Below are 27,725 nucleotides of genomic sequence, written 5' to 3'. Positions count from 1 at the left end.
CTTTTTGCAGTTGTTTTTTTTTTCCTTTTTTTTCTGTTTTTTTTTTTTTTTAAATCAAACACAATAGAAAATTGTTACGTCCAGGGCGGGGTGGAGAAAAGGAAACGAGGAAGGAGGCATTTTTGTGCAATTTTCTTAAAAAAGAACTCAACAAAACCAAAAAAAGAAAAAAAATCTTCTTATAAAATGGCCTCTTCGTAAGAGAAAATATACTGTGCGGATCGAGAAGAGTCTGAAGAATATTTACATCTGTATCTATAGTTATCCAAACATTTTTTTTTTAAAAAAAAGATCCTTTTTCTAAGTGCATTTCTTCAAGTTTTTTTTCTTTTATAAATCTTTTTATATCAAGCTTCTGTGAAATTACCATTCACATTTTTTAAACATATCCCCACGTGAAAAATAAGTGTTTTTTTTAAGATAAACTTTTTTGTAGTTTTTTTAAGCTTTTTTTTTAAAAAAAATCTTTCACAATTTCAAAAAAAAAATTTTTTTTTTCCTTTTTTTTCTCAATCTGTAACAAGTCACTGTAAAAAACAAAACAATGAAAGTTCGGATAAAGTGCATGGCAGAAGAAGAGGGCGTTGTTTAAGGTGCTTTTTTTAAGGAATGAAGTGCGCAACAGCCTTCCTTCCGGTCTGGCCTGGCCCAGCTGATCCTCGCGCTCACTTGCCAGGGGCCCGGACGGCCCCCAACCCTGCCTCGGGGGCCCTCCAGCAGGGCACACTCGGCTGGAACTGAAATGGGTGAGATCAAGGCAGCAGCGGCAGGGAGGACGGGGGTCCCACGGCTGGAGGGAGGGAGGGGCTCAGTAGTCCTCCACGGTTTCCAGCTCGCTGGAGGCGCCATGAAGAGCGTAGCCTGCAAGGAAGGAGCGCAGAGTCTACCACAGCTCGCCACGGAACAAGTCGCCGCGGGGCAAAAGTTACACTAATATCGAAGAAATGGTGGAATAGAATCATTAAAGGATGCCAAAGCAGGGACAAAATTGAAATGTGAATGGCAAAAATTAAAATAATTGCTTAATTCATCATTTAACGACCCCATAATCCCTTGCATTGGGGTGGAGTCTGGGCAACTGAATGGAGCTGAGTGTTTTACTGGCCGGATGCCTTTCCTGTTGCCAATGCGGAGTTTTGTTCAGCAGCCATATTCTCCATGTGCCCAGAGAGAGAAATATCGGCCTCTACCTAGAATCGAACTCACAGCCTCCTGATTGTGAGGCAAGAGATCCACCTCTAGGCCATTGCATTTTAACTATTTTAAATAATTAAACTGAACAGTTCGATCGTCATGCAGCGAGTTGTCCTGTGGTGAGGAGGTAAATGCCCGGAGGGAGCAGCTGCCCCACCATCCCTCGGTGCCAGGAAGGCAGAGCTAGGCTGCCACCCGCTCCTCCCAACCAAGCCCCCCCCCACCCCCAAATTCCCCAGAAGCAGCCGTGTTCCGGCCCCCCTCCTTGCTCACCCAGGATGCTGGGGTCTGCGTGCAGCATCACGGGGCGCCTCTTGATCTTCACAGCTTGGCTGTTCTCAAAGGACGGCGGTTTGGGGCTGTGGTTGGCCTGGAAGAGCGACTGCAGGCTGCTGGAGCTGAGCCACGAGGCCTCCTGCTTGGAGGGGGGGGGGGCGTCAAAGGGGGAGAAGCTGCAACGTGGGGCCTGGCGTCCTTGGAGCAGCCCGAGGGCCAGGAGGAGGAAAGGCGGGCAGGGCCCACCCAAAGGGGCAGAGCTGGCTGTGTGGATGGACCCACCCAAAGGAAACCGGAGGCTGCCACCGGTGAAGCACACTTGCGCCCCCCCACCGCCCCCCTCTGCCCCCTGGCAGGAGCCCCTCACCTGCTGCTGCTGCTGTCGCTGCTGATTGGCTCTCTGCTTGGCACGGCGCTCTAGGAACTGTTTTGCAAACTCTTTGGCTTCCAGGGTGTCTCCCAGGCAGGAGCGGATGCAGTCGTGAACGTCGTAGGGTGACTCCATCTCCTTCAGGAAAGCGACCACGGTGGGCACTGGGGGTAGGGGGGGAGAAGATGATTGGGGGGGGGGCCACAAGGCAGCTGCTTTTTATGCTGGCTGGGAAGGAGAAAGGGGGGAGGAATGAAGACTGACCCCCCCCAGAAGCCCCCCTGTGGCTTTGAACGATGCCTCCGTCCAGAATCACGTAAGCCTCCCATCGGATCTGCCAGCCACCCCCCTTCCTCTCGGAGACCCCTTCCCCCCCCCAAAGGTACCATCGAGGCTGCTGGAAGCGTTGAGGGCGTGCAGCATCTGCTCGCACCACTGGGTGAAGCCGTCCTGGGGAGGTTTGTGGATGCCCTGGAGCAGCTTCAGCAGCTTCTCCTCCTCGTCCGTTTTCTTCCTGCTCTGCCGACTGGAGACGTAGGCGTCCCTGAGAGAGAGAGGGGGGGGGGAGGGAGAGAGAATGAGTGCGGGGGGCCCCCAGCTCGCCTGTCCCCCACTATCCCCCCCACCCACGGAGGCAGACTCACCCTAGGGAGGGGCTGCTCCGGCTGTTCCTCAAGCCCAGGTTGCGGGCCAGGGACCCGGAGCCCTTCATGCTCTCCTCCCAGAGGCCAAGGGGGCCGGCCTTGTCGTGGCCCCCCCACAGCGAACCCACATCCGAAGCCCATTGAGAGGAGAGGCTGCTCAGACCGTGTCCACCATGCTAGCAGGGCAGGAAAGAGAAAGGGGTCACCCGGAGCTTTGGAGGGCCATCAACAGCCACCTGTGCCGGGAGGGAGAAGAGCTGCGGGGAACCCCAGCACCCCTAAAGCAGGAAGCCCGGTGGTGAGGCTTGTCCCTCCTCCTCCAAAGGGCCTCCAGACCCCCAGGCAGTGCTTCCTGAGCCCCCCCCAGTCCCGCCCCCCCCAACCCCCCCCCCGGTAAGCTGGTCTGCTTGTCCAGGGGTCGCTCACCGCTCGCTGCTGAGCCCGGGGTTGGGCCGGCTTCTGCAGGTGCCTCTCGCTCTCCTGCTGCAACTCCAGCAGGGCCTTCAGGGAGGGGCTCTGCTTGGCCAGGCCCCCCCAGAGGGGCTGCGTGCTCTGCTGCTGCTGCTGCTGCAGGAGTTTCTGCAGCATCTCCTGATGGCGGCACTGGAGGAGGGAGGGAGGGAGGGAGAGATGGGCAAGGGTCTCCGGCACTCGTCCCACCCCTGTGCCCGAGGCCCCTGGGGTGGGGAGTGGGGGAGGCCGGAGGGGGCCGGGCTCACCTCCTCCCGCAGTTCCCTGCAGGCCCGGGCATCTCCCAGCTTCTGCAGGTCGGCCAGGCTGAAGCTGCTCTGCCCGGAAGAGGCGTTGACGGACTGCTGGCCCCACGAGGAAGAGGAGGGCAGCTGGAGGGAGGGAAGAGGACCACACTGCTCATGGCCAGGCAGACTCCCCCTTTCCCCAGGCCCCTCCCCAAGGAAGCCACCACCCAGGCGGGAATCTTCCTGATGGGACCCTGGTGCTCTCTGAGCCGCCTTGTTTTCTTGCAGATGTTCCACGACCCAGGTAGGGAACGTCATCAGTGTTCGTGGGGGGGGGGGGGGGTGCTCTCAGTTTACATTCTAGGGCCTTTCCCTGTGCGTGTGTGGGCACCCTGACCAGTCAGCCATCAATAGACACCCAGAAAGGATACCTCCATACTATGCGGAAGAGGCAATCAACCCGCCACAAAGGGAACAAAAAGACCAAAACACACACACACACACATCACATCCTCTCCACAAACCCTCCTCCTTTCTAGCCCTGATGAGGTTCCCTAGTTGGGTCATGAAACGTCTGCAAGGAACCCTCCAAGCTCAGAGAGCACCCAGGACCCCCCCCCAGTCCTCCTCCCTGCAAACCCCCCTCCCTCCCAGCACTGATAACATGAGCTAGTTGGGCCGTGAAACGTTTGCAAGAAAACCACCCAGCTCAGAGAGCACCCAGGACCTCCCCCCCCTTTTCAACCCTGAGCTACAAATATTCTCCTTTATAGGTCTCTGCCTCCCCCTGGGCCGGAATCGGCCAAGCCCGGCTGCAGCCCCACGCAGCCCCTCCCTCCCTCCCTCCTCCCCGTCCCCTCTCGCCCGGCACTTGCCCTTGCCTGTTTGCGCCGGTAGAGCTCTTCCTCTTCGCGCCGCTTCCGCTCGTCCTCGTCCCGCTTCGCCCTGAGTTCGGCCCCTCGGCGCTCTTGCAGCTGAGGGGGAGGGGGACACAGCGGGTCACGGGGGGAGGCCCTTCCCGGCTGCCCCCTTCTGAGGGCCACTGCGGGAGGGGAGGGGTGGGTGTGGATCAACTCACTTTATGTTGTAGTTGAAGTTGTTCTAAGATCGGACCCTGAGTTGAAGAATTAATTGGAATATCCCACAAACTGGCTTCACCGCCTGGAGGAGAAATCGAGGTTATCCAGGAAGGGACCCCAGGTTGGAAGAGAAAGAGAAAGAAAAAGAGAAAGAGAAAAAAGAAAGGAGAGAGAAAGAAAAAGAAAAAGAGAGAGAGACAGAGAAAGAGAAAGAGAGAGAAAGAGAAAAAAGAAAGGAGAGAAAGAAAAAGAAAGAGAAAGAGAGAGAAAAAGAAAGAGAAAAAAGAGAGATAGAGAGAAAGCGCTTTCATCCTGAGCCCCACTTCCTCCCTCTGCTCACGTCTTCCCCTCTAGAATGGCTGGTTCCTGGGCTCTGCCCCCCCGTGGGGATACAAGGGTCCTATCCAGAGAAGACCACAAAGCCCAGCAGCCTTCCTTTCCTCCGTCTCCCAGCCCTGCTGGACCAAGCGAGGGTCTCCAGATGGGGGCTTTGGACTCCAGCCCTGACCATTGGGGGCCTTGCCTGACCTTGATCCCAGGATCGCCCCCCCCGCCCCAGGTTTCCCCCCTGCCCGTCAGTGACCTGCTTGCGGTGAGGCTGAGGTATGTGTGTCCCAGAGGGACCCAGTGTCTGGCACAGATATGGATCGGTTCATGGAGGGGATCATGCCCTGCTCCCCAGCTCTGGAAGAGAAGTGAGAAGGTGGGGGGGTTAAAGCCGCCCAGGTCCCCCAAATGTTCCCTCCCCCCCGCAGGTACGGCAGACCTGCTTCCCTGTCCCTCAATGGCAGCTCCTCAGAGGGAGCCCCCCTGCCCCGATGAGAGGCACAACGGGGAGTCTGCCTGGGGAGAGGCCGCAGACGGGACCCCAGTCGGACGGGGTGGGTGGGGGGTGCAGGGGCCTCACCTGGGCTTGAGAGCCTGCAGCTGCTGGAGGAAGGTGTTCAGCTGCTGCTGCTGGGCCAGATCCCCTGACGCCACCTTCTGCTGGAGGGCACACTGGGCGTATTGCCGGCTGCAAGACCAAGGCAGAGTCGCCAGTCATTCCCCCAGAAGGACCCCGCTTGCTAAAGGCTCCTCTGCTTCCTCTCCCTGACCCACCTGGGGCAGCCCTAGGGGACGCTCTCCCTGGCGTGGGGGGAAGCTGCTTGTCTCCCCCCCCCCCAGGGAAAGGGGCATCGGCCGTACCTGTTGACGAGCTGAAGCAGCTGCTGTTGCTGGAGCTGTTGGTAGATGGCTGCGGCTGCCAGTTCCTGCTGCTTCTTCAGGCGCTCCTGGTCCATGTTTCCCTGGAGGGGCGAGAGGAGGGGGTCACCTACCCCCTGCATGAAGACAGGATCGTGGAGCTCCCTGCAAGGGACCCTGGAGCTCCCTCTCCCCACGCAAGCCCAGGCAGAACAAAAGAAATGCCAAAGCTTCTGCAAGGCCCCACTCCCAAGTTGGAGCATCGGGCGGGGGGGGGGGGGAAAGGATTGGTTTAAACGAAGGGGGCATCGAGTCCCACACCAGAGTGGCCCCAAAAGGCTTCAATGAAGATCATAGGGCCTTAAACCAGGAGTGTCCAACCTTGCAACTTTAAGACTTGTGGACTTCAACTCCCAGAATTCCCCAGCCGGCTATTTTTTTTTCCCCCCTCTGCTGAAGTCAAGATATATTATGTTTACCGCATTCCCACCGTCTATTAAGAAAGCTACCCTTATCAAAAAATGGCAATAAATTAGTCTGGCCACGTCTGTTCTTGTCCTATCCATGCTGAATCCTGTTAAACTGGGGAATTCTGGGACTTGAAGTCCACATATCATAACGCTGCCACCCCTGACATAAGCTGCCAAATGAGGAGCCTAGGACAGCAGGCCAGGGGCCCATCTGCTCCCGCCCAGGCCTCCCCCCAACCCACACTCACCAGTAACGGTGGGGGGGATGGACCGGGCGCAAAAGGCACTCTTCCCCACATCTTGATCACTTCTCCGAGGGGCTGGAAGCCCTCGTCACAGCCCCGTTTCACCAAGAGCGACATGGCAAAGTAGCCCGCCTGGAACCATTCCGCCATCTCTTGGGTGGTGAAGGGTCCTGGCGGGGAGAGAGAGAGAGACAGAAAGGCCCGTGAGTGAGCCCAAGAGTCAACCCTTTCCAGCCCCCTGGGCACGGGGAGAGCGGGGCACACCTTGGATCTCTCCTTGGGGGTCCTTGTAGAACCACTTCATGGCTGCTTCGTGGGAGAGGGGCAAGGCAGCGGCCGTGTTGCGGTGGTCAGACATGGCCTGGCCGAAGTGCTCCTCCTCCAGGGAGCTGTCCTGCAGGGAGGCCACCATCTTCTCTGCTTCCTGAAGGTAGAAGAGGATGAGGGGAAGGATTAGGGTCCCAGAGACCACGAAGCCCAGAGAGACAAGGCTTGGGGAGCCCAAGGTGAGATCCACCTTGGCTGCGGATGAGTTGGGAATAGCCGTTCAGGTAGTTCTCCATTTACGATCAGTCACCAAGGGACCGTTCACAGTTAAGACGGAGTCAAAAAAGGGGACTTATGACCTGGATCTTAAGTTCATCCCTTGGGCATTCGGCAACCATCACATTTAGGGCTGTTTTCAGCGTCCTGCCTTCCGGTGGCCGCGTTTTATTATGGTTTTGCTGAAAACCAGCATTTGCTTAACGACCGCGGGGGTGTGTGTGTCATAAAACAAATCAAGAGGAACCACCTCCTTCCCTCCCTCCCTCCCAATGTATCGGCAGCCTGCCCATTTCAGTCGTTAAGTTGTAATGTTCATAAAAGAGTTCAGTTTTATGACCTACAATTTATGACAGAAACGGGGGTGGGGAGGGGGGGCTGATTTAAATTCCCAAATGAGTTTTAAACAGGGAGACCCTCCGGGGCTTCTCCAAAGAGACCACGGGGAGCTCTTGAGAGGGCAGCATTAAAACAGAACCAGCCTGCCTGCCTGCCTGGGGCATTATGGGGAGGGGAAGAGGGGAAATGCAGCACCAGGAGCAAGCAAGGGAGGGCAAGCCGAGTTGGGACCCACCTTGGCTGCCTTTGGAGGAGAGACTTTCTGAAGGTGGGAATGGAATGGAATGGAATGGAATAGAGAATACAACAGAACAGAACAGAAACAGAGTTGGAAGGGGCCTTGGAGGTCTTCTAGTCCAACCCCCTACATTACTTCAGACAAATGGTTGTCCAATCTCTTCTTCAAAACTTCCAGTGTTGGAGCATTCGCAACTGTGGCAGCCCCTGAGATATTGGAACACTTGTTATCGTGTCACCCCTGGTCCTTCTCTTCCCTAGACTAGCCATGCCCAGTTCCCACAACCGTTCATCGTAGGCTTGAGCCTCCAGTCCCCTCATCCTCTTTGTTGCTCTTCTCTGCACTCCTTCCAGAGTCTCAGCCTCTTTTTTACATTGTGGCGACCAAAACTGGATGCCGTATTCCAAGTGTGGCCTTCCCAAGGGAATTATAAAGTGGTATTAACACTTCACGTGATCTGGATTCTCTCCCTCTGTTGATGCAGCCCAGAACTGTGTGGGCTTTTTTGGCAGCTGCTGCACACGGCTGGCTCCTATCTCAATGGTTGTCCACTAGGACTCCAAGATCCCTCTCACAGTCACCACTATTGAAACAAGGTACCACATATTACTGTACCTGTGTTTTTTGTTTTTCTTCCCTAAATGTGCATTTTGAAAGCTTCACCTTAATCTGCCTGACAAATATACAGGTCGTCCTGGACTTAACAACGTGACTGTTCAGAGTTACAACAGTGCTGAAAAAAATGACTTACCACCATTTTTCACATTTACAACCGTTGCCAGCATCCCCACCGTCATGTGATCAAAATTCGGACGCTTCAATGGGGAAGCCAGATTCACTTAACCACGTGACTACCTTAACAACGGCAGTGATTCATTTAATAAACGTGGCAAGGAAAGTCATAAAATGGGACAAAACTCACTTAACAAATTTCTCAGTAACCTAAATTTCGGGCTCAATTATGGTTGTTAAATCGAGGACTACCTGTCATGATGCAAGGGATGAAGAGGGACTCTTCTGGTTTGGCGTCGCGGCGAGACAGTCGGGGAATTAGCGAGCTCCGATGAGCTCCACGAAAACCCCGGCTGACAAACCGCCGCCGATGGGTCTGCGGGCCAGAATTGTCCTGCAGGGACGGGGAAGAAAGAGAGGCACCTCAGACGACCAAGAGGAACAGGCAAGTTCCTCAAAGGTCGGAGGGAACTCTCTTGTGACTCGGCGGCGGGAGATGGCAGCCATGGCGGCTGCCTCGAAGCTGGGACAACCGGATTAAGTATAGAGATGGAGAGAAGAGAGGAACAGAACAGAGTCTTTTTGAAGCCGGGTGAGTTACAGCCAACCCAGGCTTGAAATAACAACAAGGGAAACATCTTTCAATTATAAGACCCCTAATGAGGAAATAGCAGCTAAGAAGCAGAAGGGCAAAGAAGATTTTGAAACGTAACTTTAAAGAGATAAAAACCCGATAGAAAAGTGATTTCTGAACAGACTATTTGGAAACAACTATATATGGTCAAAGGATTGGAAAGAAATAAAGAGATCCTTTTTTTCCCCTTTCTTTTTTAAATTTCAAGAAAAACAAAGAGAACGGACAATAAGCTTTAAAAAAGAAGTGGTGTATAAATAAAGAAAAAAAGGGAAAAAGAAGTGAGAAGAGCTACTTAAATTTGGACTGGACTTTAAATATGATTTGATACTTTTAAAATGAAAAAGAAAGAGAGAAGTAAGAAGGTTGTATAATTGAAACAAAATGGATACTTGTTAGACAATTGGAAATTGTGGATTACAGAGAGACACCTTCTGGAGTAAAAAGGAATATTGCAACTTGGTTTTTTGTTTTGGAAAATTGTGAACTTCACAGATAACAACCGTGAGAATTTGTGGGGGATGATTTTCTTGTCTGCAAGCGGCTCGAGTTTTGGAAGGAAAAAAAATTAGAAAAAAGGGAACACAACGGAACTCTTATAATTGGAATAATATTAACTTAAAAAGAAAAACGGCGCAGGAATTAGAGAAGGAACAAATTGACTTATTTGACTTGGAAAATGGAAATAAGAGAAATAATTATAAATGTTGCACAGAGGACAAAATCTGAGGATACAGAAGTTGAAATGGAGTATATGCAAGTAGACAAGAAAATGAAGATGGAGAAATAAGACACAGAGATGGAAAATAAAGATAAAAACAATGTGATTAAAATATGAATAAGTAACTGAATATGTAAATACTAATAATAAAAAGAAGGTGTTTAGAGATTCTATTGAGACTAACAATAATATAATGATGATTACACTGGGATTAACAGTGAATGTTACAAGAATAAAGGTTGGAAAATATTAAGGAAAATAAAAAAGTCCAGGACTTGGATTTATAAAATGACTATACTGAGATTAACAATGGTAATAGAAATGTGAGAAGAAATATGTTACCGATACTTAGAAATGAAATATGGGTTGAAGCTAATAACATATGAGAAATAGACTATGTTAAAAGAAAATATATTAATGGACATAATATATCAATTTTTATTAAGATGTTAGATGGTATCATTTGAGAAAATTGATGGCTATAATAATTGGGATATTGTTTATATACTTATAACAATTGCAATAATTTGAACATTTTCTACTTAAGCAAAAAAGAAAATTGAAACTATATGATTATGATTCACAAACAAGAATTATTTAATTGGTGTTTATATAAATGGTATGGTAGATAGAATTTAGGGAAATAATTGGGAAATTGTATTATGTAGCATTATTTGAATTAAGAACTATGTTTAAATGATAAATTGCTATACTTTTAAGATTAGAGATAAGATTTAAATTTGATAAAGTAATAATGGAATAAAGATTCAATGAGCATTATATGAAGTAATAAATAAATGCAAGGAAGTTTTTAGAAATGGAAATAATTTTGAAATATAAACATGTTTGAACTGTATTGTTAATAATGAGGACTTAGGGTAAGAATTGTGAAATGTATTATGTGTTATCGGGGGCGTGAAGCTTACAATTGCTTGGCATCCCGAAAAGCCCAATGCAAACCCGTCTGCAGGATGCCAGGCGAAGGCCCCTCCCTCCTGGCACAGGAAAGGAGGGAGAGAGGGAGAGCGCCCTCTGCCGGAAAATCCCACTGCAACACCCGGAGAGCCAATCTGACCAGGAGGGCATCCTTACCTGCTGCAGGTGCTTCATCCCGTCCTCATCCTCGTTGTCGCCCACGGTGAATTCAGCAGCAGGAGCAGCAGACGGGGCCGCGGGAAGGGGAGAGACAGCGGCCGGGCTAGGCTGGGCTGGGCAGCCGAGAGGGCCTGGGTCACCTGGGCAGGTGCAGAACGAGAGGGCATTAGAGGGCTCCCCCTGTACTGTGCCCCAGAGCCTCCCCTGCCCAACCTGTGCCAGCTCCTCCCACGGGCAGGCGATGCCCGCTCACCCCCCCCACCCCCACCCTTGCCAGGGCCACCTACCATCCACTGCCTCTGCGCCCGAGTTGCCAGAGGACAGCAGCGCCAGCTTCTCTGCTTTGGAAGAGTTCCCCGGCCCGATATTTTCACCGTTGCTGGTGGTGGCGGCGGCAAGAGGGATGAAGGGAGGGCTGGGCTGCCAGGGGGTGCCCGGGGGAGCTGGAAGCTTCTTCTCCTCTGGGCCGGTCCGGGGCTCCTTTTGATCTGGAGGGAGGGAGGGAGGGAGGGAAGGCCTCAGATTCCAAGCCCCGGTTGCCGTCTCTGCCCCCCCCCAGCCCTGTCCGGCTGCCCTCCTTGCCCTCACCTCTCTCTGCCCTCTCCACAGCGGTGGGGCTGACGGGCACCTCTCTGCTGGTCCTGGGGTTGCCCTCCTTGGCCTCCGGCGGCTGCTCCTCCTGCTCCTCCTCCTCCTGCTCCTCCGGCAGCGGCTGGAAACTCAGCTCCTGCTCCTCCGGCACCAGCTCCTTGGGGCTCTTCTGCAGAAGGGGGGGACAAGGGGAGCCTCGGAAGGATTTTGCACCACATGCTCGGCCTGCCTGCTTCATAAGCCCCCCCCTGCCCCCCCTTTGGCCGGTTCCATGCCGGTATCTCTAAGCTACCCAACCCTACGCTGAGTTCACACAACACGCAAAGACGACTCTTTTGCCCGCGTGCCAAGAGGGAGAAACCGCCATGCCCCAGGAGGCTTCCTGTCAGTGTTCGTGCCCATGGAGGGTAGAATACACGAAGAACGGTTGCAGGATTTGGGTTTGGCTAGTTGAATGAAAAGAAAGACTTAAGGGTGATACGGTAGCCGTTTTCTGATATTTGAGGGGCTGCTGCCCCAAAAGGGAGGGGGTCCACCTATTCTCCAAAGCACCTGAAGGCAGCAGGACAAGAAGGAACAAGGAGAGAAGCAGCCTGGAATTAAGGAGAAACTTCCTGACATTGAGAACAATTAACCCGTGGAACAACTTGCCACCAGAAATTTTGGGTGCTCCATCACTGGAGGCCTTTAAAAAGAGACTGGACAGCCATTTCTCTGAAATGCCTCCTGCTTGAGCAGGGGGGTCAGACTAGAAGACCTCCAAGGTCCCTTCCAGCTCTATTCTGATTGAGTTTTCCTTGGCCCCCAGCAAAGCTCCGGATGCTGCCCAGCTGGCACCTCCAATCCAGGAGGAGGCGCAAGGCAGAGGCCCCCCTTTGGAAGGGGCTGCAGAGGCCACCTTGGGGGCCCGGAGGGTTGGGGGGAGGGAGCAGCCCCTACCTTGAGGGACATGAAGGCCCCCGAGGAGTCAAAGGTGCCCATCTCCTCTTCCTCGTCCTCCAGGCACCACTCGGGCAGCCCGTCCTTCTCCTCCTCAAAGCTGTCGCTGCTCTGCCGATGGCGACGTCCCCCGCGCGGCTCCTCCTCGCGTTCCCGGAAGTCGAAGTCAAACTTCCGCCGGCGCCCGTCCCCACCGTGCTCCCGCCACCCGGCCGAACGAGGCCCTCCGTCTAGGGGGAAGGCAAGCAGGTTGAGACGGCAGGTAGTCCTCGACTCACGACCACAATTCAGCCCAATGTTTCTGTTGCTAGGTGAACTAAACGAACCGCTGAAATTTGAGGACCGCCTGTATCGGCCGGAGGGTCCCTCCCTTGGGAGCCGGGCCCACAAGCCCCAAGCAGACGCAACGGGCAGCTCACCTGGGCTGGCCGACCGCCATCGCTCGCTCTCTCGCCGGGACCCTCCGCTCTGCCGCCAGCTTCCTCCTGACCCGCCCCCTGCACTGCTGCCACCGCCACCACCGCCCTCTTCCTCCTCCTCGTGCTCCTCGCGCAGCGTGCGCCAGTTGTCGCTGTCCGAGCGGGCAAACTCTTTGCGGCTGGAGGGAGCCCCCTCCTCAAAGGGGGCCCGGGCTAAGAAAGAGAGCGGCCGTCACCCCTCCCCCTTGGCAGAGACGGCTGCCTCCCCCAAGGACATGAAGTAGCCATTCAGCCCGCCCCCCCACTCTCTGCAGCCTCCTGAGGGGGGGAGGGAAGCATCTGCAGGGTCTCCTCTGCTCCACACGTACCTCCTTCCCGCCGGATGGGCTTCTCAAACCGCCGATCCCCTCTGTGAGAAAAGGAGAGCGTCAGGGTGGGGAACGGGCAGGCCAGCCCCACTGCGTCCCCGTCCAAAGTCCTGCCCCTACTACGCACCGGTCATCCCAACTCTGGCTGCGGTGGATTTCGCGGACCCCTCCTCGACCAAAGGCTCCGCCTTCTGCCTCCTCGATGCTTCTTTGGTAAAAGCCGCTCTCGCCTCGCCCGCGGCCTGCTTGTTTTGGGGAGGGGGCAGACGGGAGACACGTCACAGATGCTGCCCGCTGCCCCTTACGGAAAGGGGGCAAGGGCCCAGCCCTCGGGGTCTGCCGCCACCTCCCCCAAAGTCTCCTTACCTCGGCTCCGCGTGCTGCCTCTCCCACGCGAGACCCCCGCGGGGGCCACCCCGGCCCCCTTTCCCATCAGCCTCAGCACGGCCACGCTGTTCACGGACATGGAGAAGTTCCGCTGGAGGAGCCCAGAGGAAAAAGAGGTGAGAGAAGGAAGGGCCAGGCGGTTGTCCTCCCGGCCGGGCTCCCCCCAGGGCAGCAGCCCCCAAACTCACCTGCTCTTCTTCGGTCAACGGGACCAATGCCAGGGGCTGCAGAGGGTCCTCCTCTAGGATGGCAGAGAATTCCCGGTCTTGGATTTCGTCAGGGACCTGCCAGGAGGAGGGGGAGCAGAACCGTGGCCCCTTGTGTGACCGAGAGCAGGTGGTCTCCAAACTTGGAAACTTTACGACTTGTGGACTTCAACTCCCAGAATTCCTCAGCCAGCCAGTCATGGTCCCTCTTGGCACCAGCACTCTGCCCAGGGCTCCCTCAGGGCTGGGGTGCCCCTCCCACAGCCAGGCCAGAGACTGGCTCCCCAGCCCAGTCCCCGAGCATCTATGGCCAGTTGTTGGGGCTCCCAGGCTCACCTTATTGTCTTTGACATAAAGTGCTAGCATCTCTTCCCGCCCGTATCGGTACTCGGCTAGTTTGTACTTTGGCATGGCAGGGGAGGATGGAGGGGAAGCCACGCTCCCCCCACTGGAGAGTGCGCGAAGCCTGCAGGAGGAGAAGGTCGGCGTGAGACCAGAGCGGAGGAGGAGGAGGAGGAGGAGAGGAGTGGGCAGCCAGATTTGCCCAGCCCGGGGCTTGGAAGCCTGCCAGCAAAGAGCAACGTGGCATGGCAAGAGGAGACAGGGGGCAGCCAGAGGGCCCCTTCAGGGACTCAGGACTCCTGGCCAGGTAGCAGAAGAGGGAAAGGGAACCGAAGGGGCCTCCGTTCCTCCTGCCTGCCCTCTTCAAAGAAATCGTCCAATGAATTTAAGGCGAATTTACGTGTCCCAGGATAATGTGGCAGGATCCAATCGGAGTTGCTCCCCAGGACCATTAATCCTATGAGCTTTTGGACTGAAGGGGAGGACGGTTAACCAGTGGAACAGCCGGGCTCCATCACTGGAGGTTTTGAAGAAGAGACTGGACAGTCACTTGTCTGAGATGGGACAGGGTCTCCTTCCTGAGTAGGGGGCTGGACTAGAAGACCTCCAAGGTCCCTTCCCGCTCTATTCTATTTTAAGTGGACTTGTGCTGGAGCCCATCCTCAGGGAAGCCTCTCTCTCAATAGTCCGAAAGCTTGGAAGAATAAAACTTTGGTCCTGGGGACAAGAGCTCCCTTGGAGGGTCTGGATCTCCGCCCCCCCCTCCCCCACAATGCCCTTTCTGTAGGGCTGGCCCTTCACTGCCCCACTCACCATTCTGGCCCGAAGTTCAGCATCTCGGCGGCCATCCTCCTGTCCTGGGGCGGCTCTCTAGCCGGCTGCAACGTCCTCCGCTCTCTTCCTCAACGCCCTGGGAGACCCCCAAGAGCCGGAGGCAGCCCAAGGAATGGCGGAGATCTTCAAGGGAAAGGCAGGGGGGTTGCTATCGCCGCACCCAGTTTCTCGAGGGACCCCAGAGGGAAAAGGGGGCAGCCTGGTCCCTGGAAAGAGCCCATCGCTTGGGTGGGAGGGGACCCTGGCACGGAGCCCACTGGTCAGTTGGAGCAAATGCCGTTCTTAAGGAGGGGTGCCTGCCCTCCTAATGTACCTTAAAACTCGGCTGGGACTCTCTCCCTCCGGCTGGGGGGGTTAGGAAACCCCCAAGGACCTACAGAAGAGGAAAGGAGACCAATGAACGATGCCAACCTGGAGCTGCCAGATGAGTGAGCAAAACAAGCCAGGCTTGGGCAGAGGGTTTGCCGGCTGCCCTTCCTTGCACCAGTACCAGCCTGCAGGTGCCCTCTGGGGCCAGAGACCCATCAGCCACTGCCTGCAGGACACCTGAAGGTTGTTTTGTTTTTTTTCAGAGAAACGTTGCGTGATTTAGGTGACTGCCCTGGAGTCAGGGTGGCACCAGATGTTGTGGCTCGCCAGCTGCCACTGGAGCTGGCAGCAGACTCAGATGATGAGGAGATTGGGGAGGAACTTGGGCCATTTCTGGAGCCTGGGGAAGGCTCTGACGGATGCTCTGTGTCGGATGCAGAGATAGAGCCAGGGCCGTCCGACATTTCCCAGCCGCCAGAGAGGCAGCTGCCTTTGGAGGCTGAGATGAGTGAGGAGGGGGAGGAAGACCAGCTGGGGCCTGTACCAGATGCACGTATGCGCAGAGCAGTTAGGAGAGGTGAACAATGGAAGACAAGGAGTCAACTCGGGAAGAAAGGCACACGTGGATGCTGAATGGCCCCTCTCTGGCTGGGGAATAAACAGAAGGAAAGGGGAGTGATTGTTGTAGGAGACAACCGTTCGTATTTCTGGTGATTTGGCTCATTGTGTTTTGTGCCACAAAGACTGCTGGCCAGAACTTAATTTGCAGCCTTTCGGCTGGGAGCTCAATTATCGCAAGGAACTGATAAGGTCTGTTACTGCCGTTATCTCCTTGCAGGACTCTTGCCTGGACTTTTCGGTGGGTGGATGCCATTAATTCAGAAGAGGTAAATCAAGAGGAGGGTTTCGTGACCCGAGTCTGCTTCTTGCTTCTGCTAAGGCTGGGCCAGAACAGCAGGAGCGTCACCTGAGCCTCGCCTTGCTGTTAATTCTTTTATGATCCGTTTTATTCCCAGAGCTATTTTTAACTGGCAAGCGACCTCACCTATCACTTATCTCAAAAAAGGGGGGAAAAATCAAGGTAGAGACCAAAATAAATCACACTTGTTTCTTCCAAGGTGAAAGGTAACTGGGGTTCATAGGGGCGGTGAGGGCTGCTTCCAGCCTGCACCCTCCACAGCTTCTCGGTACGGGTGGTCCTCGACTTAACAACCGTTCATTTAGGGGCCCTTCGAAGTTACAAGGGTACTGAAAAAAGTGACTTATGACTGTTTTTAACCCGGTTGCAGCGTGCCCGGGGTCAAAGTGATCAAAATTTGGACACTTGGCAACTGCTTCGCATTTACGACAGTTGCGGGGTCACGTGATCTCCGTTTTGTGACAGGCCAAGTCAATGGGGAAGCCAGATTCGCTTAACAACAGTACTACTAGCTTAACTGCAATGCTTCACTTAATGACGGTGGCAAGAAAGGTCGTGAAAACAGGGCAAAATTTGCTTAACAACCGCTTCACTTATAGTAAGACATTTTGAGCTCAATTGTGGTCATAAGTCGAGGACTGCCTGAATTCCAACGTCCTGGGGTCTTTTGCATTACTGGCTGGGCCCCCTCATGTCCCATTGAGGCAGGGGAGGAATATATCCCAGGACTGAAGCCGCTGCAAAGGGCAGCTCCTCCATGGAAGCCACCGTCGTAATCTCAGGCCCCCTCTGACCCAGGCCTGGCCACTCACCCGAAGGAGCCCGTGCGCAGGTGCTGCCCTTGGCAGGAGGAGGGAAGCTGGCAGAAAGAGCAAGGGAAGGAAGGAAGGAAGGGAGGAGGGAAGAAGGGAGGGAGGCAGGGAGGGAGGGAGGGAGGGAGGGTCAGCCTCCTCCTCCCTCAGCAGGCACGATCCCACCGAAGCGGCTTCCGGAGCCTGGGGTGGCCGGAGAAGAAAGCGGTTTGGCTTGGCCCCCCTAAGGATGAAGCCCAGCGGCTCGACTCCCGTCAAAGGAACTCTCTGGAAAAGAGGAGAGGCGGTGTTAAAATGGCAGAGGGACCCTACCCTGCGGGAGGAAGGCGGGCTGAAGACACCCGCCTCAGGAGGCTGGAGAGAGCCGAAGGAGAGACACCCCCCCGCCCTGTTTCTCAAGAGCAGCCACGGAAAGTGACCGAGGGAGGACCCAACGAGCACGCGAGACATTAAATGGCGCCTACCCGGAATGTTCTCTCTTTTGCCAGCTCTTCCATCAAAGCAAAAGCAAAGAGAGCCAGGCTGGTCTAGTAGATAAGGCGCCAGCTGGAAAGCAGGAGACCATGAGTTCGAGTTCCGCCTTGGGCATGAAAGGAAGATGGGTGGCCTTGGGCCCTCTCTCAAGGCGGCAAATGAAGCAAATCCTACTATTTTCCCAACAACAACCCTGCAAGTTGGGCTGGGCTGAGAGAAAGTGACTGGCCCAAAGTCACCCAGCTGGCTTAAGGCAGGACTAGAACTCACCGTCTCCTGGTGATTGGCCCTAAGTCACCCAGACGGCTTTCGTAGCTAAGACGGGACTAGAACTCACAACCTCCCGGTGTCTAGCCTGGCACTTAGCCATTAGATCAAACTGGGCATCCTGGTGGCATCTGCTCCACAAGGAAACAGAAGAGGCATTCTCTCTCTCCCTGCACTTTGTCATCTTTAGAAGGGCAAGATCTCTCCTTGCCCCGGCAGAAGTATTTTCAATTTTATTTCTAAATGCCAGATCACCACTGGCAAAACCTTGAGGAAATACAGCAGGCGCACAGATGGAAGAGAACAGATCTCCCTGATTTCTCCTTCTGACAGACAGACCTGCCTGACAGTTAGAACAATTAATCAGTGGAATGATCTGCCCAACTGGAGGGTCTTACCAAGAGATTGGACAACCCTTTGTCTCAAATGTGATAAGAGTTTCCTGCTAGACTAGAAGACCTCCAAGGTCCCTTCCAACTCTTGTTATTCGGAGCTGTGGTGGTGCAGTGGTTAGAACGCAGTATTGCCAGCTAACTCTGCCGACTGCCAGCAGTTCGATCCTGACCGGCTCAAGGTTGACTCAACCTTCCACCCTTCCGAGGTGGGTCAAAGGAGGAGCCAGTTTGTTGCGGGACAATGTGCTGACTTGGTAAAGCGCTTAGAGAGGGCTGTAAAAGCCCAGTGAAGCGGTATATAAATCTATTGCTATTCTGTTAACCGGAAGAGTGAAATTTTAAATCTCAAGAAACAGTACTTCAGCTGACTGACTCCCCGTAACTGGTGCCCACCTCTGCCTCCCACTGCACGGCCAACGGAGGAACAGGCACCACACAGGGCACCAGGGCATTCGAGGCCTGGTGGCCGGCAGGGCTTGGAAGGAAGGTCAGTCCCAAGTCCTGCCCATAATTTCAAAAGCAAGACATTGGGCGACTTCCCTGGCAGGCCTTCAGAGTTTCCTCCGTGAGCTCAGAACCAGAAGGCAGAGGCCCTGCCTGCCACCATCTTCTTCCTCCTAACCCACAGGGAGGTCTTCCCGCCTGCTCTAACCACTCTGCTTCCGCTGCCAGAGAAGTCTCGGCTCTTCTAGGATTTGTGAAAGAAGGAAGGACGTCGTCTGTTCTGGGGGCTACCAAGATCTGGACTCCTGGGCAAGGAGAACATCCCAGAACAGAGCACAACACTGGCACAAGGACGGCAAGATAATGACGGAAGCCTTCCGCAAAAGCAGGCTTACACCATACTGTATTCTGAATGAAGACCCTCTAGGGCAGTGGTCACCAACTGGTGGTCCATGAGAAAATTTTGGTGGTCCGCAGGAAAATTATTTGCATTTTTTTATATTGCACTAAATACTATTTATCTTTTTTAAAAAATCATATTAGTGGTCCGCGGGATTTAAAATTATGAATTTAGTGGTCCCTGAGGTCCGAAAGATTGGCGACCCCTGCTCTAGGACAGTGTTACTCAACGTTGGCAATTTTAAGACTTGTGGGCTTCAACTCCCAGAAATCCCCAGCCAGCATGTTAAGGAATATCTTTCGTTGTGGCCATTCTACCAACTGAATCCAGCTGTGGTGTCATCTGGCCCATATTTGTCTGGTTTGGCTCTGCAACCCAACAAGGCAGACACAGAGACTTCAGAGGATAATTAGAACTGCAGAAAAAACAACTGCTACCAACCTGCCTTCCACGGAGGACCTGTATACTGCACGAGTCAAAAAGAGGGCTGGGAAAATATCCACAGACCCCTCGCATCCTCCTGGACGTAAACTGTTTCAACTCCTACCCTCAAAACAACTACAGAGCATTGCACACCAGAACAACTAGACACAAGAACAGTTTTTTCCCAAATGCCATCCCCTTAACAACTTATTCCCACAACACTGTCAAACTATTTACTAAGTCTGCACTACTATTAATCTTCTCATCGTTCCCACCACCCATCTCCTCCCACTAATGACTTTAAGACTGTAACCTTGTTGCTGATATCCTTACATTTATATTAATATTTGATTGCTTATTTGTACCCTATGACTATCATTAAGTGTTGTACCTTATGATTCTTGATGAATGTATCTTTTCTTTTATGTACACTGAGAGCGTATGCACCAAAGACAAATTCCTTGTGTGTCCAATCACACTTGGCCAATAAAGAATTCTATTCTATTCTATTCTATTCTATTCTATTCTATTCTATTCTATTCTATTCTATTCTATTCCTATTTTACCATTTTATGAAGACGTCTATCCTGAGACACTCTGTCAAAACCTTTGCTGAGGTCCAGGTAAACTATGTCAGGGCATTCCCCCAATCTACTAAATGAGTAATTAACTCTTTCAAAGGTTTAGTTAGTAAAAAAAAAAAAAATCCATGCCTTTCTTGAATAGGGCATCCTAACAGGCCCAGTCTGTGCGATAGAGGAGGGGTGTCCAATCTTGGCAACTTGTGGAATTCAACTCCCAGCTGTGCTGCCTAGGGAATTAATGGGACCTGAAGTCTTAAAGCTGCCAACAGTGAGAAACACGGCTCTAGAGATGACCCATCTGTGGGTTAAGAGCAACTTCGAATGGGCCTGAAGAGCACCGATGAGGATCAGAGGCCTGGGGACTAAAACACAGGAAGAATGGCTGCAGGATTTGGATTTGGCTAGCCCAGGGGTCTGCAACCTTAAATACTCAAAGAGCCATTTGGACTAGTTTCCCACAGAAAAGAAAACACCGGGAGCCACAAAACCTGGGTGGGCGTGACCAACTCGATGTCACTCACTTCTACCAGTCATATGACACCCCCCCAGCCACGCCTACTCAGCTGGTCATTAGGGCAGAGAACCAGTTGTTAAAAAACACCGGGAGCCACAAAATCCTTTTGACATCTCTCTCTCTTCTCCCCCATCGCCCTCTCTCTCTGTATCTCTCTGTCTCTGCCCTGGCCGCTTCTCCATCCCCCACCATTGCCTTTACCTTCTCAGGCCAGGCGAGGAGTGACTGGGAGGGGAGGGCGAGGGGCGGGGCCAGCCAGTGGTGGGATCACCTGACAGGGAGCCACAGCAGAGGGCCCAAAGAGCCACATGCGGCTTCAGAGCCGCAGGTTGCTGACCCCTGGGCTAGTCTGAAGAAAAGAATGAGAGGTGACATGATAGCGGTATTCCAGTATTTGAGAGGCTGCCACAAAGAAGAGGGGGTCAAGTTATTCCCCAAAGCACCTGAAGGCAGGACAAGTCAAGAAGCAATGGATGGAAACTAATCCAGGAGAGAAGCAACCTGGAATTAAGGAGAAACTTCCTAACAGTGAGGACCATTAACCAGTGGAATAACTTCAGACATCGCGGGTGCTCCATCACTGGAGGTTTTTAAGACTAGACAGTCACTTGTCTGAGATGGAAAAGGTTCTCCTGCTTGAGTAGGGGGCTGGACTAGAAGACCTCCAAGGTCCCTTCCAGCTTACTCTATTCTATTCTCAATCACAAATGGTTTTATTGGAAAGCAGCAAGGAAGGAAATGCTCTTATCTGATCAGTAAACCTGCCATATACGCAGGCAAGAAGCTGTTTGCTCTTTTTTTAAAATCAGAAGTTAAGATATTGGGTGGCCTAAGAATACAATGGAAAGGCAAACACGTTCAGGAGATTATTCTGCAATTAATAGCCGTGGACTGAAATTTGAAAACGGAAGTCAAGTTCTGGTGCTTGTGACCTCTACAAAAAGGTCCCAGTTTATTTGGCCTGTTTTATTTGGCATATTTATATTTGTAGAACATGTTGGATACAGTTCTGAACTCACGGAGGAGAACATCAGGCTTCTAGATGGCAGGAAAAGCCTCTGCAATTCTCCAACACAGAGAGTCCTCGACTTTTGACCACAACTGAGCCCAAAATTTCTATTGTTAATGTTAAATGAGACAGTGGTGAGTTTTGCTCCATTTTACAACCTTTCTTGTCCTAACTTGAGGACCCCTGCTGACATGACCAATTCCTAGTCCCAGTGACAGAATTCCAGGATATTCTCCTAAGGTCCCTGGACTGAACGGAGTCCTGCGCACAGCAATGCACCTGCCAGAACAGAACAGGAGCAAAGGTGAGGGCATAGAACACAGGCTCAGAGGTCTAGGCCAGCCTCCTCCCCATCAAAAGGTTGTCCTATTTCTGAAAACCTCCAGCACCCACAATTCAACAACCTGCAGCCCCCCCCTGCAGACAACACCACCCTGGCTAAGCAAGACAACCCAGGATTTCTGGAACCCTACAAAATATTCAGGACTACTTTGCCAGAAGAACGCGACAAATGTCGCTCCCCACTGAATCTCAAGGGAGCGACTCCAATGAAGCAGCCTTCATTGGGGAGCCAAACGTGGGCATAATTCATACAGAGCAACTATTAACCCTGAGGCTGGAGCACAAATTATTTCTCTACACAGCAGAACTTGTAAGTTGTTGGGGGTGTGGGTGGGGAGCACACTTTTAACTTACCTAGGGCGCTTGAAGGAACTGTGGAGTGTGCAGCCTAAAGCGGAGACGGCCAAGAAGGGACCTGACAAAGGTTTCCCTGTATCTGTATCCGAGGGAAGCAGGTCTCCCCCTTAGGTCCTTCTGGGTGGCTGGCTGGGGAATTCTGGGAGCTGAAGTCCACAAGTCTTAAAGTGGCTAAGGTTGGAGAAAGAACCCCTGCTCGATTGCACAAACTGGGCCGGTTAGGAGGTCCTCCTGGTGGATTTCAGAGGATTGTGAGGAGGAATCCCCCAGACGTGAAGCGTCTGTCAAATAGGCTTTGGTTCTATTACCCAGGTGAATCTCTCCACTCCTGTCAATCTGTAACGGAGGGGGCAGCCTCCTCCACTCTCATATTCTCTCCGCAAGGGAAAAGAGCCACCAACTGATTCAGGACCTTTGGCATCTTTTGAAGTTGAAGTCCACAGGTCCCGAAGGAGCCATAGACGCCAACTCCGGCACCTACCACAGGAATTTAACAAATCATCATGGGCATCATGTTTGAAAGTCCTTCTTGCCAGCTCCAAGCACACTCACTTCTGGGGTTATAGAGAGCCCACCCAAGCTGCCCTTCCCATTAGACAACTTTTGGCATAACAACTGAGCTGCCTAAGTCTTAAATTCTTAAAACAGATTTACCTGAGTGAGCTAAAATATATATATATAACGCATACACCCACGTGTTTTAGGCCCTCCTGGTTCAAAGCCATTATTTGTGGACGCACTGAAGTACATCAAAAAGAAACTATGTTCTCCCACCCAGGAATCCTGAATGAAATCGAGAAAGTCCATTTTAAATGGAAATTTTAAATTTGGTCTTAAATTATTGGGGTTTTAAATTTTCAGCCAAATTATTTAATTTGTTTTACTTTATTTTAAATTTTGTATTCATATGTTTTATTCTATGGCTGTTCACTGCCCTGAGTCCTTCGGGAGTAGGGCGGTATACAAATTGAAATAATAAATAAATAATAAATAAATAAATAAAAGTAATTGACCATCCCTTCCTTTCATGTCGGCTATCACCTGTCTCAGGTAATTGGGCCCAAAGCACCCTTCAGTTCAGGAGAATTCCTGGTCCCTTCCTCCTTGCAACAGGCGACCCACACCTTCCACACATATCCACCTATCGACAACCATTGAGGGGCCACTTCCCCTCAATGGATTTACAATTTTGTAAGGCACGCAGGGCTCATCACGGCCCAAATACCAAAGAATTGGGCTACACCTGGATTTGATTCAAAGCGGAAGGCCTCTTGTCCTCTGCCTCAGCCGCCCAACAGTTACACGCTGACAACATTCAGCAAATCAAATCTCTACGAAGGTTCTGAGTCCTCCTGGTCACAGCTGTATCAAAAGTGAGTTTTATTTTAGAAAAGGCAACAGAACTGATTCATAACAGCCAAGTAATCCCAACTGTCAATAACTCTCCTTCCATCTCTCACACCATCCAGTGCAACTGATGAAGCTTTCAGGATAGGAAGCAAAATATTTTCTTCTTCCTCCTCCTCCTCAAAAAATCAGCCCGGTTACTTTTCTAAAATAAAAACCACTTTTGATATTCTGCAAATCCCCCTCGTGCCTTTTCCCCAGCCACAACCGTGCATGTAGCCTGCTTTTCTTCTTCGTACACTGGATACAGTGGAATATTGGAAGCAATTCCTGAGCGTAAACTGAGGACAGTTTTTAAGAGATGACTACAGGAAGAGTACTAGAGCTCAGCGTGTATCCACCACACAAAAAGCATCCACCACATTAGCAGATTTGGAATATTTTTATATAGACCTTCCATTCAAAACTCAGATAGAATAGGGATGCTACCAATCCGTACCCCAAAATCTTGCCCCGTGGTGGGACCTCGGAAACGAGTCTTTTTCATGGCTGCCCCTACCTTGTGAAACCCCCCCCCCGTCCAGGTAATTCGACAGACCCCCCCCCCTTCTTAGCCTTTTGGGAGTCCATTAAGGCCTGACATTTCACTGAGGTGCTGGGTTAGGGCTGCAGAGACAGAAAATATGGCAAGAGGGCAAGTGGAGTTTGCTACGGGGCCATTCCAACAGCACAAGAGTGTTATCATTTTATGGTTTTAATGCTTTATAACTGTTTTATATTTATGGCTTTTATTGTTGACGTGAGCCACCCAGAGTTGCTTAAGATGGGCGGGTGGGTGTGGACACGCATATTTAAAATAAATAAATCTTGCACAACCAAAATGCATGGGAAATAGGCGTGTAATGAAGCAGCAGGAAAGCAAAGGGTTCAGAGGCTGAAGTAACTTGGGTTTTGCCTGGTGCTTAAAAAATAAATGAGAGAGACCCAAAAGGGGACCACTCCCCACCCCCTGCCATCAGGAAGATGTCAGCACTGGGCAGACTAAGGGCAAAGTCTCGTGCCCTTCCAGCATCCATGCCCCTATTCAGGGACGACTCTACAAGCCAGATGGATCAAAGTCAGCAGGTTAAACGAAACAGAACTGAAACTTAAAAAACAAACCAACCACCACACAGATAGTTTGATGACCATTCAAAGTCACAACAGCACTGGGAAAAGCGACTTATGACCGTTTTTCACACTTACGACCATTGCAGCATCCCTACGGTCGCGTGAACAAAATGCAGACGCTCGGCAACGGGCTCACGATTCTGACGGGGGCAGCGTCCCAAGGTCACGTGATTCCCGCTCATGACCTTCGGACAAGCAAAGTGAATGGGGAAGCCAGATTCGCTTAACAACCGGGTTACTAACCTAACAGCTGCAGCGATTCACTTAACAACTGTGGCAAGGAAGGTTGTAAAATGGGGCAAAGCCCACTTAACTGTCTCACTTAGCAACAGAAATCTGGGGCTCCATTGTGGTCGTAAGTCGAAGACTAACATTCTGTTTCCAGAACAACCAAATCTCATTGCCAACCTGATGAACTACATTAACACCGTGAGAAAGGTAACAGAATAAGAGGGTTGGGAGGGACCATGGAGGTCTAGAAGAACCGCCAGTTATGATACACACACACACACACACAGAGCCATGCAGTGACCCACCAGCCCACCCTTTCCCCAACCAATGAATCAATCAATGAATCGGAATAGAGCTGGAAGGAAGCTAGTCCAGCCCCCTGCTCAAGCGGGAGACCCTATCCCATATCAGACAAACGGCCGTCCAGTCTCTTCTTAAAAGCCTCCAGGGATGGAGCCCCCACAGCCTCTGGAGGGTTCACGGTTCTGGCTGCAGAGGACCCCCTTCCAGGGTCCATGTTTACCCACCATGTTCAAACCCAGGTCATGCCCCTGACCGGCTGGCAATCATTAGCCATGGGCCTTTGAACCTCCCCTGGCTAAGCCAACATCTCTAGCGGCGCTTCCTCCGCCAGGCCTGACCCGGAGCCCCACCAGGACGCCAAACTTTGCTCATGAGGTGAAGCCAGGTCAGCACCGGCATCCCTCGGTTGGGGGGGAGGGGGGAGAAGAAGGGAAACAAAGCCCCATCCCAGGTGACAACAATCCTCCATGCAAAAGAAAAAACGATAATTTTTGTTTTTTGTGCAAGGTCCCTTTTGCAATTCCTCTCCAAGGCCCCCCCCTCCACTCCTCCCTTTGCAGCCAAAGCCCAAAACTTGACCTGGAAAGAAGCGGGTCTCCCACCCACCCCTCCCCCTCCCCCAGGGCTCCCCACAAATTGCATGCACGGGGGGGTTGCTGGGGGAGGCAAACGGGGGTCCCTCCCTCTCGGCCCCCATTAATAACCCCCCACCAGACCCCCCTCCCCCCGCTTGCACCCCCCCGCGCCCAGGATGAGGGCGCTGGCCCCTCCCCCCCAAGGCCCCTGCAGGGACCCCGCTTTGCCCCCCCCCACTGCAGCCACACCCCCGCGGGGGGAGGGGGGAAAGGGGGCGCTCCCAGGGGGCCACGCGGGGCCGCACGTGCGCGGAGGCAGGGCAGGCCCAGGGCCGGCGGGGAGCGCAGCCCGGGGCCGCGGCGTCCTCCTCCTGCGGGCCCAGGGAGGGAGGGAGGGAGGGGCGGGGGGGGAGGGGGAGCCCCGGTTCCCATGGCGACGCAGGGCCCCCCGCGGCGCACCTTACCCGCCGGTGGGTGGGTGGGTGGGTGGGCGAGGCGGCGGGGGCCGGAGCGGGGCGGGGCGGGCCGGGGGGCGAGGAGGAGGAGGAGGAGGAGGAGGAGGAGAAAGAGGCCGCGACGGCTTCCACGGCTCTGCGGCTCCGCGTCTCGCGCTCCTTCCTCCTCTCGCCGCTTGTTTGTGTTTGTAACCAAGATGGCCGCCCTCCTCCCGGTCACGTGACGCGGGCTCCCCGAAGGCGCGCGGGAGGCGTCACGTGCCGGGGACGACGTCGGACGTGACCCCGCGCTTCCCTCAGACTGGCCGACACGTGATCCGAGGCCCCGCCCCTTCCCCTCTTTTTTTTTTTTTGACCAGGCCTGAGGTGAGGGACGTCGACGTCGTTGGACGTGACCCCTCCCCCTCCTGAGACTGGGCGACGCAGCGCCGTGACGTCATCCGAGCTCCGACACCGCCCTTAGTTTTTTTTTTTTTTAGCCTGGCCTGCCTCTCGCGTGACGCCATGCGCCTGTTGTAAAATGACGTCAGACCGGCTGCACCAAGGGAGGCTCTGGAGGCGAGAGGGTCTCTGAGCATGCGCAGAGTGCCTTCGGTTCCTTTTCTGCCGAATGAGGGCGGTGCCACATTAAAGAAAGAGGCCGACTTCGATTCCCAGAATTCCCCTGTTCCAGCGTGGGGGATTCTGGGAGTTGAAGTCCAGGCTCTTAAATTAGGACACCGGCCTAGAGGGTCCCTGTAGCCCCCAACCTCCTCCAGAGCTTCACCCGGAAGAATGGAATCTTACTCCAGATTTTAAAGAGTCAAATCATGGCTCTGCAGCCCCATATTTTGGGGTGGGGGGGCAGAGGAGCCACCCTGCCTTTGCCTTGGGATTAACTGAGGGGCCTCCAAACTGAGCCCTGTGAAGACCGGAGTCGAAGTCCACCAGTCTTAACATGACCAAGTTTGGGGTCACCTTCCTCCTCCTGAGAAGCTTTATATCCAAATATATTTTATTCTTTACACTCTTTCAATCAATCAAATAGAATGAGCTGGAAGGGACCTTGGAGGTCTTCTAGTCCAACCCCCTACTCAAGCAAGAAACCTTAGACCAATGTTTCTCAACCTTTGTAGCTTGAAGATGGATGGACTTCAACTCCCAAAATCCCCCAGCCAGCAGCGCTGGCTGGGGGATTCTGGGAGTTGAAGTCCACCCATCTTCAAGCTTCCAAGGTTGAGAAACACTGCCTTAGACCATTTCAATCAATCAGAGTAGAATTTCCATCTTCCCTAACACAACCCACAACGGTCTGAGAACCGGCATCTCCCCTAGATAATTGACAAGTCAAACTGAAAATAAGTTAATCAACTAAAATTAGCAAACTTCTTCAAACCCCCCAAATAAATTACCAAGACCTAATCCACATAAGGATAGGGTCTACAAACACAGTGTTAATTAAATTAGGTCTCTGAAAGGAACTGCATGTTTCCGGGGATTAACGTATCTACACATACATACACACACACATAAATATATATACACACCCCTCAAGTGTCACCCTAGAATCACCACGTAGACACTTCACCCTGGATAAGTTCCCCCTATAAAAATCTGCTGCTGTACTGTACCCCACTTCTCTGCAGCCTGCCCCTCAAGGCAGTCTGTTTTGCTTTTCGGAATAAATATATATATATATAATTTAATTTAATTTATATGCCGCCCTTCTCCGGAGACTCAGGGCGGCTTACAATGCGCTAAGCAATGCGCTAAGCAAAAAAATATTTCTTCTTTCCTCACAGTTGTCTGGATCTCATTTTTATTTATTCTTTGAGCAGTCCTGGCTCGCGTTGGAACACCAAATTCT

At 52.7% G+C, this 27,725-nt stretch overlaps 1 protein-coding gene across 8 annotated transcripts; it reads right to left on the bottom strand.

Moving 5' to 3' along the window:
* Positions 1–309: 309 nt before the first annotated feature.
* GIGYF1 (GRB10 interacting GYF protein 1) lies at positions 310–26,182 on the bottom strand. Of its 8 annotated transcripts, none has more exons than XM_060684703.2 (28): positions 25,889–26,182; positions 16,590–16,856; positions 14,863–14,922; positions 14,529–14,672; positions 13,710–13,839; positions 13,356–13,451; positions 13,147–13,258; positions 12,908–13,025; positions 12,781–12,821; positions 12,413–12,625; positions 11,994–12,223; positions 11,052–11,223; positions 10,751–10,951; positions 10,461–10,603; positions 6,426–6,585; positions 6,165–6,331; positions 5,450–5,583; positions 5,169–5,276; positions 4,845–4,945; positions 4,261–4,343; positions 4,058–4,156; positions 3,204–3,326; positions 2,911–3,087; positions 2,485–2,660; positions 2,227–2,384; positions 1,838–2,004; positions 1,468–1,609; positions 310–861 (listed from the first exon to the last, which is right to left on the bottom strand). In XM_060684703.2, the coding sequence occupies exons 4-28, from the start codon at positions 14,561–14,563 to the stop codon at positions 809–811; spliced, it is 3,339 nt and encodes a 1,112-aa protein (XP_060540686.2). In that variant the 5' UTR covers positions 14,564–14,672; positions 14,863–14,922; positions 16,590–16,856; positions 25,889–26,182; the 3' UTR covers positions 310–808. The 8 variants fall into 8 exon arrangements, with proteins under 8 accessions (XP_060540686.2, XP_060540684.2, XP_060540687.2 ...); XM_060684701.2 differs by having other exon boundaries at positions 1,468–1,612; positions 25,889–26,126; XM_060684704.2 differs by having other exon boundaries at positions 1,468–1,612; positions 4,064–4,156; positions 25,889–26,126.
* Between the last annotated feature and the right edge of the window lie 1,543 nt (positions 26,183–27,725).

This window comes from Pantherophis guttatus, chromosome 4 (genome assembly GCF_059756535.1).
Source record: "Pantherophis guttatus breed Tessera chromosome 4, ASM5975653v1, whole genome shotgun sequence".
NCBI classification, from domain to species: Eukaryota; Metazoa; Chordata; class Lepidosauria; order Squamata; family Colubridae; genus Pantherophis; species Pantherophis guttatus.
This window is presented reverse-complemented; position numbering and strand designations above follow the sequence as displayed.

Coding starts and splice junctions, on each gene's coding strand:
- GIGYF1 (XM_060684701.2), bottom strand. CDS start 14,563: ATGGCCGCCGAGATGCTGAACTTCGGGCCAGAATG. Junction 13,026..13,146: donor AGGCAGCACGCGGAGCCGAG/GTAAGGAGACTT, acceptor CCCCAAAACAAG/CAGGCCGCGGGCGAGGCGAG. Junction 2,005..2,226: donor CGCTTCCAGCAGCCTCGATG/GTACCTTTGGGG, acceptor CCCTACCCCCAG/TGCCCACCGTGGTCGCTTTC.